Source organism: Nelumbo nucifera, chromosome 3, assembly GCF_055504915.1.
Source record: "Nelumbo nucifera cultivar China Antique chromosome 3, China Antique-T2T, whole genome shotgun sequence".
In the NCBI taxonomy this organism is placed as follows: Eukaryota; Viridiplantae; Streptophyta; class Magnoliopsida; order Proteales; family Nelumbonaceae; genus Nelumbo; species Nelumbo nucifera.
Window position 1 is genome coordinate 48957646 of NC_142651.1, and position 13237 is coordinate 48970882.

General features: G+C 34.6%; 1 protein-coding gene across 2 annotated transcripts; it reads left to right on the plus strand.

Moving 5' to 3' along the window:
- Positions 1-4452: 4452 nt before the first annotated feature.
- On the plus strand, positions 4453-6328 carry LOC104609539 (transcription factor bHLH92-like). 2 transcript variants are annotated; one of them, XM_088902119.1, is made up of 3 exons: positions 4453-4996; positions 5167-5460; positions 5816-6027. In XM_088902119.1, exons 1-3 carry the CDS (start codon positions 4676-4678, stop codon positions 5819-5821), a joined length of 621 nt encoding a protein of 206 aa, XP_088758245.1. In that variant the 5' UTR covers positions 4453-4675; the 3' UTR covers positions 5822-6027. The 2 variants fall into 2 exon arrangements, with proteins under 2 accessions (XP_088758245.1, XP_010274176.1); XM_010275874.3 differs by having other exon boundaries at positions 4454-4996; positions 5885-6328.
- Positions 6329-13237: the final 6909 nt, after the last annotated feature.

Consider the following 13237-nt stretch of genomic DNA (forward strand, 5'->3'; position numbering starts at 1 on the left):
GAGAGATAACATAATGATTGAAGTGGCTAAAGTAATGACTTATTATTTTGTGAGATATTAATAACTCATTCAGCTTTCAGGTTCACAGTTCAGCGACGTTGTTGGAAAAGGTTTTTTTTTTTTTTAATATTTTCTTCATCATTTTTTTATTATCTCTTTATTATGTTTACCTAATTCAATAACTATTTGTCAATTGTCTTAGTTGGCTCTGAGACTTGAGTCACGTTGTCAACCCATTTGGTCACCAGTTTGTCTTTTCGCCCAAAACAATATTAAGGTCAACTGCTCTTATGCTCCCAATGGGTTGGATGTTTGGGTGGACCTGAGTTAACATTTTACACTGTTTCAGGTTCAGGCTTCGGGTTGGTGCCAATCCATTTCAATGATAGTCCAGCATGCACTAGTCGATATGGACTGAAGGTTCAACTTTTTAAGCATACAGAAGACTTTCAAAAAACACTTGTATAAAATCTATAGGAAAAACTTGGCATCGTTAATAATATTATGTATTCATTATATTAAATAAAAATGTGTGATAGATGAGAATTATAATTATTAGTAATGAAATGGCTAAAAATACAAGAAGAGAGAAGAGAATTGATATCCAACTTGGGTAGGCCTAACCCGAGCCAATTCGACCTAACCTGAATTTTTGTACAGGTTGGGCCTGCATTTTTGAGCCACATGTTGGGCCTAGGCCCAAAAACTCAGGCCTGGTTTGAACATGGGTTAGGCTTGGATAGCTTGAGCCCAACCCAACCCAACCTGCACCCAATCCAATTTGAGCTCATCCAAAGAAATACATGCATGCATACATACATACATAGTTATATATCCATGTATCTTAGGGGTGCAACTTGGGTGGGTCCAACCCACCCCATGTTTTTGCACGAGTTGGACCTAAGTTCAATTAGGGTTGTGAGTTGGGCCTGGACCAGATAACTCAGGCCATGTGTGTGTGTGTGTATAAATAACAAATTACTACCATGTATTTTGAGGTAGTGGCAATTACCCCCCCTCCCCACCCCAAGCTTTCATTTGCGACGAAGAGCCCTTGAACTTTCAGATTTCAACAAAGGCCTCCTCCATTAGTATTAGTATTCTATAAGTTAATTTTGAAGGGGATTCTCATGTGACTATTTAAACTTTTCTAAATTCTCAAATTACCATTTTCTTAAGGGAAATTGTCTAAAACTCATAATGAATTTTTAACATTTCTCTTAAACTTACCACAACTTTTCAAAATGTCTAAAACTCACCATGTCACTAACTTGACGTTAAACAGACTAACGGGTGTTAATATATTACCATTTTAATATTTAGACATGAAAAAAGGAAAAAATTCAAAAAATATTTTCAAATATAAAATAGATAAAAACATAGAAATTACAAAAAATATAAAAAATTTTAGAAATTGCAACCAAAATAAAAATTACTTTCAGATTATAGAAACTATAGAAATTGAAAATCAAAATCAGAAAATAAAAGTTGTAGAAAAAACACAAAAATTATAGAAAAACACAGAAATTACAAATAAATAACAAAAAACACAGGAAAATTTATAGATTGTAGAAAATAAAAAATGTAAAAAAAATAGAAATTATAAAAAATATTGGAAATTATAACAAAACACTAAAAATGCAAAAAAACAATAAAATTGAAAATTGAAAAAACCATTTTTCCTCTAACTCGCCATTCAAGGGTAATTTAGTCATGAAAATTGTTATTTATGCTGACATGGACACCTCTGTTAAGAAGCATTAGCAGTGCACCAACGGAAGGTGAGTTTTGGAAAATAAAAACTTACTGAGCTAAATGTGCAAGTTTTCATAGAAGTTTCTTATAAGTATCAAATCAAATGGTTAAACTTTTTCTAAATTAAAATGATCTATAGGTTGTGGTATAACTCCAGTTTTAATCAAAACCCATTCAACGTTGATCCCAATTCTTAAGAAATCCAAGGGGAAATTACTGATATAGACACTTCTAAGTTTCAAACTTGAATAGGAAAGTGAAATAAAATATTCCCAAAATTTTTTCTCCTACTGAAACTTGAACCCACTAGATCCTCTTTCTATTCAATTTTTACCCAACTACTCCTAAAATTGCTTTTCATACATCTAAGTAGAACTCCACTAATTATTAATATTATTGTTTAGTATAGAAATTCACAAAAAAAATCAAGTAGTTTGTTGCCTCATTTTTCCTTTATTTGTGTTTTTATTTATTATGAGCATTGGGAAATAGCCCACTTCATGTCTAACTGTTGGAGCTGCTACCCATCTTTGGATAGAAAAGGGAGTGATGGGACTTTCAGTAATTGAATTTAAATAGATTTTGGATTTATAATGACTCCAAACACATAATACTACATAATACAAATATATACTACATAATACAAAATACAAGGTTTTGCATTCTACATATTTGTATTTTACTCCTTCCAAACTGAGCTAAATGTGCAAGATTATAATAGCTTGCATTACTTAATTTTGGTAAACATCCAAAATGTGCAAGAACATGATAGCTCATGGACCAAGGTAAACTTCCAAAATGTCCAAGATCATGATAACTCACTCCTAGTGTTGATGGACTGAGTCTTGTACTTTGGTAAACTTCCAAAATGGGCAAGAACATGATAGCTCATTCCCAATGCTGATGGGCTGAGTTCGAGAAGCACTCTCAGGCTTTGATAAGCTTACAAAATATGCAAGAATATGCTAACTTATACTGCTATCAACATTATTATTATCACCATTATTGATTTACTTATTTTATTTATTATTTTAAGAGACAAAACATGTTTGATATTAGACCTGGTGATAAAGTTTAACCGAATTGTTATCATCTAGCTAGCAGGGATAATCCATTAAACATGACAGTCAACAAGGCTCACTTTAGATTGTCTCTCTCCACAAACAACCCTTGAAAGATTTGGGTTGGAAACAGTATTGGGATTCCTCCTTCACCCCTCTCTTGGTTCCACTCCATTACTTAGGTCAAAACTCAAATTGGAAAGAGCTGTGCATAGAGCTCGTCCAGGTAGGGGTGTCAATTGGACTGGATTTGGTCCAAGTCAATCCAGTTCAATGTGAGTTTATTATAAATGGATTAGGTCCAATCTAATTCAATGAATATTTTGGACCATTTTGGACCGGTCCAATTCAATGTCTGGACCGTTCAATCTGTTCAAATTCATGTTAATTTAAATTGGTTTCAATCCAAATCCAGTCAATTGACACCTATATTCTTATCTTATATCAATGGATCAGATATTGACTTAATCTAACCCAATACAATATAAATTTATTACGGACGGACCAGGTCCAATCCAATCTAATAAATAATTTGGACTGGGTTGGTCCTATCCAACATGTCTTGTTGGTCTGTCCAATCCGTCCAAATTGATTTTGGACTGGACGGGGTCGAGTCCAAAATCGGTCCATTAACACCCTTACAGCCAGGAGTCTGAAATAAGGGTAAAGAGGATTAAATGTCAGTGCTAGAGATCATTCTTCTTCAAGCTGAACTCCAACAAGTGGGGTGGTACTGGGTTCCCCCATGGTTCAAAGTATCGATACGATATGCCCGATATGGGGTGTATTGTATCGTATCTTTTGAAAAAGATATGATCCGAAATACCTGTTTCCAGGTGTTTTGGACCCCCAATTTTTTTGAATAATAAAAAGCATGCTAAAAGCTTCCCAAAAAACCAAAATGTAAAAAAAAAAAAACTAAAAAAATAAAGTTTCGGCCGTTTCTAAGTACCGATACGAGTCCTATCATATTAATACTTTGAACCTTTACTACTTCCCCCTTCACACCTCTCGTGGAGTCAACAATCTACTTAGGGAAGATGGCATCAACAACAGATGCCTAATCCCCTTCATTCCCTAGCCGAAGCCTTGGATAAACTTCTGAAAAAGACAAATAGAACAAAGGCCTTAGAAATGATAGTAGCAGCTTAGAGACTTACCTATGCTTGTATTGCAATGAGGGAGGATGAGAACCTTCGATGGAGAACTCAATGTGCCTGAACTCTTTTGGGTCATTATGGATCACACCTTCCCTCTAGCGTCCTTCACCTCCAATGCTCAATGTTGAAAACCTGGCCGGAGATGCTATATGGAGAGGAAACCAACAATGTTGGTTTGGTGAAGGAGGACCTGTTCGAACTGTTCACGGTCCATTCATGCAGCCCAACCGTAAGGCCATGGCTTCCGCCATCTTCGCCGAGTTGGGCCCTTATGCTTTTGCTCTTATGATGGGACATTGCAGAAGCCTTTTCTAGTAATTTTAAAAGACTAAGGGGCCATTCAATAACAGTTGAAATAGCTGAAGCTTTGGATTTTAGTGAACAAGTTTTTAAGCAAATTGTGGGGGTCCTACATGGAGGAAGGATTAGCTGAATTCAATAGCTATTCAACGGCCTGTAAAGCAGTTCAAGAGAGTGGTTGCCTGTGGGTCCTAAGACGGCTGAGGTCATAACTCAGAACTCAAGGAGTAATACATTTTGACCACGTGATTTCTGTTCGAGTTTTGACCTTTTGAGCCTTTGTCCGAACACCAGAGCTTCCCCAAATCCTTCGGGAAAACGGTTATAAGAGCCGTTTAAACGGAAATTTAAAATTCCCCGGAAAACAGCAAACCAACCAGAAAACCTCAGACTCAGAGCATGGAGGATCCCTTCCGGGCATGGGAGACGCAGAGAGCGACGAACTGGCCAGAAGCTCCCTCAGTGAACCAGAGCGCTTTTACTCGATACACGACACTCACCCAAGAGTTCCGGCCGAACAATCCGGTCTCTGTATCTAACCGTCCCAACTGTAACAAGAGAATCATAGAGTTACTGAGAGCGATCTCAAATGCAAGGAGCAAAAGCAGAGAATCTGAGACGGATCGTTGCTACAGACATATGATCAGTGAGCGTGTCAGGAGAGACAAGCAGAGGCAGAATTATGAAGCTCTGCATTCCATCCTGCCCCCTGGCACAAAGGTATTCCTTGTCTGTAACTGGGTGTGAATTGTTCTTGCAAAATCTCTGAAGCAGCTTGAAAACTATTGTAATATGTAGTGGGTATCTTATTTTCTGTTGGAATTTTGAAGTTTCAGTGGTATTATCTCTTGATCAACTTTGCGTCGTATTCTGCTATTCTTCCCCTGTAGAATGAGAAAATCTCCATTGTTCGAGCTGCGACTTCGTATTTACAAGATCTGGAGAAGCTGAAGGAAGAACTAGAAAAGCAGAACCACGAGCTCGGAGTGAGCTTAGCAGGGAAGGCCGACCAGACGCAGGATTCAACCAAAAAGATTAGATTACAGGTTTGCAATCCATCTTCGGCAATCGATTCCATGGTTTGGGTTCTTAGATGGTTGAAGAGTATGAACTTGAAAGCAAGAAAGATCGAATCGAAGTTCTCTGTGCAGGAGTTTTCAGCAGTTTTGGAAATCGAAACCGAGGTGGGGTGTTCAAAAATTGAACTTCTTATTAAGAATCATTCTTCTTCCTCAGATTACAAAAATATATAGTGTTTCTTTCTATTTGGATGAATTTATCTCTTAAATTTTGCCAAAATTTTAAAATATTTTGGGAGTCCAACTATGGTTCATTTAGGAAGAATTCAACCAATCATGTTAAATATGTCACATGGATTATTTGATTTTTCATTAATTCACGTTTCACACGTCAATACTTTAACAACATTCAAGATGTCAGCCGTGAACATGTGATTATTCACTTAATATTAGAACTTCCAGTTACTTTATTATTATTATAATATGAAATCTGAGATTTTCTGTCATCTTTGATTCTTAGCTTTGAATGTCTGTCTGGGACTTATCTTGCCTGCACTTTTCCAACTTTCTGTGAGTCCTATTGTGATAGATCGAAGCAGCGGCTGTGGAAAACGCCATGCAGTGCGCTCTGATGGAAGTTGAGAGGAAGCTGGCAGTTGATTTTGTTGAAAGGGAAGAATACAGTGGGTCACATTAATACAACTCATGATTGAAGACAGTTTTGATCAATTAAAGCAAGTTGAAATATTATTATATGTTGACAAAGAGAAGAAAGACGAGAGATGTTTTATATTTTTAGCATATGAAGATTGTGTTATTAAATTCTTTCTTTTTTCATGCCGTCTTTTGGGCTTTTTAAAGCTTAGAAGACCAACATTTTGTCTCTTTCTATTTGGCAATGAAAGACAAAACCCGTGCCCCAAAAAGTTCGCAAAAGCCCAAATTAGCTGAAAATTTTTATCTTTTGTACCCAAAATCTTTTTAGGGGTTCTAGTAGACTAAGAGGGGGCTATAATTTTAGATTTCTGAGGTGGACTTCAGTTTACTATCCCAATCTTTTATTTAATAGTTTGGTAGGCCAGAGTATTTACCAAATGGTGGACCATAAATCTTTAAATACAAGACCCCAAAAGCTTATTACATCTTTTAGCCATTTGGACTGGTGGAAAATCTTCCTAAAAAGATTTGCTAAATGGTACCTCAAATGTGAAATAAAAAGGGGGATTTTAGTTGATAAGGGCAACTTTTGGGCCCTAATATCAATAAAAATAATCTTTTTAACATAATTTTTAGAATAGGCTAAGTAGGGGCAGAAACAATGTTCATCTACTTCTTCCTCCAGACCACCAAACAAGTCTTCCCACCTCTCTCTCTCTCTCTCTCTCTCTCTCCCCCTTCTTCTTCTCTACATTTGAGTTGTTCCAAAGCAGTTTGAAGAATACATGAAACACCGTACCAGGTACATGAATTGGCAGTTTGGTTCCAGCTAATAAACCTATTAGAGGTATCTAAAACAGTTTTGAACTTCATTAAAGCTTGAACATCAGGATTGGGGGATATTTGTTCGGTGGTTTGAAGGAGGAAGGAGATGAATAGTATTTCTGCCCCTATTTGATATTTAAAAAATAATAATATATTTTAATAATTATGTTAAAAAGATTATTCTTATTAATATTAGGATCCCAAAAATTGCCCTGGCGGGTTCACTTGATCTGAACCCCACCTGACACCCAATCAAGATGGATTAGGTCAAGGCGGGTTTACTTCATTGATATGGCCTACTTCATTGCATCATTTACATGAATTTCTCAGAAATAAAAAGATAAAAGTAAAATTTAATTAAATTACAATACAATCTCTGTGCCCTTTTGTACTGCACATTTGGTAGCATCATTTTAATAATGTGCGGGGCTTATGTTTTAAGCTTGGAACCTAGGTTGGGCTGGACCTAGACTATAGCAATCAAATCTGGTGCACTGCACATCAGACTTGGAACTACTATTTAATAGCCCTTTTATTTCAATTAATAGAGGCAATTTAAAAAGGGATGCCATGTTTCATTGAAATCTTTCAAAAAAATAAATAAATGTTATAATGATACATGTTCTATCATATTTAGATTTGGTTCCTTTAATTATTATTTCATGTCGCATAACTATAGTTAATTTTTCTTTTTGTAAATTCTGTTCCCTTTGAATGGGAGGAAAATTTACATTTACAATGGTGTATGTGAAGGTGAGGATACATTTCTTTTATATTAGGTGAATTTTAATGGGAGGATGAGGTGGCATCTATCCACATAAATGGTTTCTATGGTTCAACAATGACTTACAATATCAAATGTCTTAATGGTGTTTTGTCAAAGTACACATTTGTCCCTAAGAAATTCAATGATTAAGGGGAAATTTATGTCCAATGAAAATTTCAGAAAATTACAATATTAAATGTCCTAATTATGGTGTTTTGCTGAAGTACACATTTGTCCCCAAGAAATTCAGTGATTAAGGGGTAACTTATATCCGACAAAAGTTCTTGAAAATTACAATATTAAATATCTTAATTATGGTGTTTTGTCAAAATATACGTTTGTCTCCAAGAAATTCACTGATTAAGGGGTAATTTATGTCCAATAAAAATTTTAGAAAACCAAATGGGTTCTAAACAATAGGAACCGGTTCCAATACAATTATTAATGAGGACAAAACAACAGAACCTGAGATAATCAAGGTTGGATTGGTACCTTATAGGCGCTCTACATACACATCTCAATTTGCATTGTGAACATCTCCGGTACTTGTCATGGAGAGATGTTCCCAATACACAACTGGGATGGGCTGTGGGGTGTTGATATGAATTTGACATTATCACTTTAGTCAATTCGGTTTTATTGGGTTGACCCGTCCCATTAACAGTCGTACTTAATAAATGGGAACAGATTTTGGATGTGTGGCTGTAATGTCATGTGGTGATATGGATATCATTATTAGATTGACTCAAATTGTTGGGTTGGGTCCTTTTGAAATTGAGAAATTGTCTAAAATTCACCATGAGTTTTCAACATTTTTCTTGGGCCCTGTTTGATGATTAAGTACTTATTAAAAGAATTACTTATTTTAACAACCCTTTAGGTTGTTTGGTAATTCACTTTTCAAATCACTTATTATGTTTTTAAATACTTATTCGGGTGGAAATGTTTGGTAAACTACTTTTTCCGTAAGTGATTATATTTATTCAAATGACATTTTAGCCCTCACTTCACTTATACATATATACAATACTTTTCACATGTTATATTATACATTGATCCAATTAATAATAATAATAATAATAATAATAAATTATCATAATAATAATAAAAATAATAATTATAAATAATATTAATAACTAATATTAACAAATAATGAATAATATTGATAAATAACAAAATACTGCCAGAAAGTACTTTTAAGGAGCAATTTTCACAAAATACTTCTAGAAAGTATTTTTAAAACACAATTTTCACAAAATACTTCCAAAAAGTACTTTCAAGGCGCAATTTACACAAAATACTTCAAGAAAACACTTTCGAGGCGCAGTTTACACAAAATACTTCCAGAAAGTACTTTCGAGGCGCAATTTTCATAAAATACTTCTAGAAAGTACTTTTAAGGCGTAGTTTTTACAAAATACTTACAGAAAGTGCTTTTAAGACGCAGTTTACACAAAATACTTACTGAAAGTACTTTTAAAACATAATTTTCACAAAATACTTCCAGAAAGTACTTTTAAGACGCAACATCCCACAACATATCCCCGCCGTATATTGAGAATATCTCCCGATGATGACATCATTGATTCTGATATTATCATTGGGAGATATTTCCAATACACGGTGGAATGTGCTATGGAACATTGTGGGGCACAGATGTGAATTCAGATAATAGGGGTCGACTTACATAAATAAATCTTGTTCCTCCATTTTTCTCTATTTAACGGCAATGCAAGAACATCTACCGATGCTTTGTTGTACCCCCAATAAAACACGGACGCATCAACAATGGGGCAATTGTTTTTAATTCAGAAAACTGAATAACTTATTTTCTTTTTCTTTTTCTTTTCCTTATTTGACAGATCGTGTGTTCATTTCTAATTCTGTCCTAGCTATTTTTTGTATGGGCAATGGAGGTTTTGACTGTGTGGGAGTGGTTTGGTGCTGTGTGAGGCGGTGAGGAGGGAGTTGGAGAAAGAGGGAGGGAATACTGTGTAGGGGCAGTGAGGAGGGACGTGGAGAAAAAGAGAGGAAATGAGAAATCTAAGTTGTGCAGAGCCAGGGATGAAACTTGGATTGTTTCTTCATGGAGGCAGCAATTAAACCTGAGTTGTGCAGGAAGAATGAAACTTCGAAAGGATCAGTTGGGTTTTTTATCAGAGGAGAAACTCCATCTCGAAGCAAAGCTCCCCTGAAACTTGCCCGAAACTAGAGCTCGCCTGAAGTAAGGTTGGCTGCATGCATCTCGGACCAAATCTTGCTTGAAACTAGAAGTCACGTTGGGATCTAAATCCACAAGTAGTGATTCCTCTGCAAGAAGGACGCAGACGGAGAGGAGGCGGAGGTGGAGAGAGACCAAAACGAAGACTGAGACGGAGGCGGAGGTGGAGACAATAATAGAGCAGTGATATGCTTCTTATCTTCCTGAAATTTTTTATAGGTTAGGTTTTATTTTGAAATTTTGAAAAATAGTAGATGGTAAATTTGATATTTTATTTTTTCATTAGTACTTAAAAATGTCAATTGTCAAAAATAACAGGGGTATTTTAAGACAATTTCTAAACAATAAGGATAGAGTTAACCAATTAACTAAATCATAAGGATAGTTTCAAAATTTTGCGTATGTGACCATCACATTAATACATATTCTTTTTGCACCCTTAATTACTAGCTTCCCTTTCCAGTAAACAAAAGATACCATAAGGTTACTTCAAGTTCTGTTGCAGGTTCCACTTGGGTTGCTTTTAGTGGCCTAGTCATATAAGTCATTCTTGCTTTGGTTTCCAAATTCCAAGGATTGTAATGTTTCTTGACTGTATTGAATGTTTTTAGGGTTTGAAAAAGTATATCAGTTCTTTTTCACCATGACACTACACGTTGATGAATAGAAATTGGGATCTGCTCCCAACACCGATCAAGAAGCCACATCCCACCTGTATATTAGGAACATTTTCCATAATCTATGTATCTATCTATAGAGCAAGACGGTCCATGCCATCATGCCTCTCCTTGTTCTATTACCCTAACCCTCATTCCTGTATTCTCCTAGACTCTCTCTCCTATCTCCTTCCCACCACTCCAATTTTGCCAATTCAACACTCTTTCTCTCAATTCCTTAATTAACTCAATATATTACCTATAATATCTCTCCTTTCTGTCCCCACAATTATTCACGTCTCTCACTCTCTTTACCCACATAACTAATCTCCTTAATTAGCTCAACTCTCTCTCTCTCTATCCATGTAACTATTCTCCTTAATTAGCTCAATTCTCTCTCTCATGATGCCATGTCACCACCCTTCTAATATTGGTAATCAAATAACGTCCATTACATTTCCATATTAGGATAGTTTATCTCATCAGTGAGATATGCATCCCATAGAGTAGAGCCAGTTACAATTCCTTACAAAATTGGATAGAATATTTTGGGAAGATTTTGAACAATCTTCCATTTTCATATTTTCCTCTTCCATTGCCAAGAACAATATGAGTTGCATTAAAATCTTGATTCAAAACCTTGCATACCTCATTCTTGTGTTGTATAACACTAATGATTTACATAATTAACACTAATCAATTTAATTAGCTTTATTTACATAATTAATAGTAAAATGGTTAATTATAAGTTTCCATAATAATTACTTAACTTACACTAATTAATTTACTAAATTTCTAACACTTTAAACCTTTACTTTATTAGGTTGCTTAATTAAACTTAGATTGTTTAATTAACAAAATTACTTTGGGATGGCAATTTTCCCCATCCTCGTTGGGTACTCAACCTCCCCGACCCAATGGGGAGGGCGGGGATGGGGATTAATAGGGATCCCTAATTGGGGATGGGAATGAGGATGGAGAGTGAAGTCTCTGCCTTGCCGCGACCCTGATTATATATTAAATATTATTTACATTATATATACATTAAAATATATTAAAAAAATTATTTATATTTTAAAATTTTCCTCTACTTTAAGTGAATCTATTTTCCTAAAATACTTTTGATTAAAATTTTTAATTAACTTTAATTACATAATTAACAGTAATTTGGTTAGTTTCATTATTTTACTTAATTAAGAAATGAAAAGAAAGGGTGCTGAATTAACAAAATGGGAGTGGTGGGAAGGGGAAAGGAGGGAGAGTTAAGGAGGAAGGGGATTTGGAGAAAGGAGAGGGTAGTTGACGTGGACTGCTTTTCTTTATGTATGGTATAGATTATTTACATTATATATATATATCAAAATGTATTTAAGATATTATTTAAATTTAAATTATTATTTATTTTAAGTAAACTTATTTTCCAAAAAATGCTTTTAATTAAAAAATTTTGGTGATTCGGGTCCCCACGGAAAACTTGTCTTCATCAGGGATCAGGGATGGAGGGTAACTTCTTATCCCTAGTAGTGGTCAGGGTTGGGATGGGGATTCGTTTCATAATCGGGATTGGGGATGGGGAATATGGTCTCTTCCCTGAACCCGCTCTATCTCCATTCAATTACTTATCATAAACAGTAATTTACTTATTTTACTATTAACTAACAACAATCATTTAAATTTAATTACAAATTAATAATATTTATTAATAATAAATATGGTTTAATTAACCTTAAATTAATAGTAACAATGCATTTATTATTTTACTGTGGATTACTTTCCTTTGATCTTATTATTTGGTTTTCAAATTTTACCGTGAATTGCATAGGCCTTGCTAGTAATAATAATATACAATTACGAGAGATGTGCCCAATGTTCAACTAGAGGAGTAGATCCGGATTCGATGAATAGGGGTGTCAAGGGGTCAGGTTTGGTAAGATTTGGCCCTATCCAACCCCAACCTAAAACCACCACGGTCCTACGTAGCTCCAATAATCAAAATTGAATTATTCAAGCTGACCTGACTTGATCAGTGAACTTTACAACTCTACTTAGCCAAGGTATGTTTATAAAGCTGTATTTGGGAAGAGTGTAAATACAAATATGTCTAGTGCAAAAGGTTGTACATGTCCAAATTTGTACTCTTCCCAAATTGAGCTTTGAAAGAGTGCAAGTACAGCATAAATAGATACAAAATGCAAGGTTTTATACTCTACATATTTGTATTTTATATTATTTTGGATGTATTTGCACTATAGATATTTGCATTTGTACTCCTTCCAAACCGAGCTCAAGTTTCAAATGGTGTCATGCCAATAGGTAGGGTTTTGCCGACTTAAAACCAAATGAACAAGATGTTTCATAATTCAATTATGCCAAGTTATGTTAGATCTATGGATTTTTCTTAAAAGAATTGGAAAAAATTGAAAAGTACAAAAAATAATTTCTTATATATTTTAAGTGATTATCATAAGAAAAAACTATAAGATGGATCAAATTCACTCATCTAATAATAACAATTTAATCTGTCTATTGTAATGAATTTTTAGTAAATTGGAAGCTTAAAATTTATTTTGATGAATTTTTAGTGTTGGTTGTAATGTATCCTTTGGTATGAATCATTAACCTCAACATTTTTATACATTTTACACCTTATTCATGGTTATTTCAACCTTTGATTTGGTATTTATTGATGTATTTGTAGGATTTGAAAAGTTTTTTTTTAATGTTTAAGCATATTCATATGAAGGTTCAAAATATTGATACAGCTTTTGATGTTTTTTTTTTTTTTTTTTTCGCAATCGGTTCAAGGGGGGCCGGTTT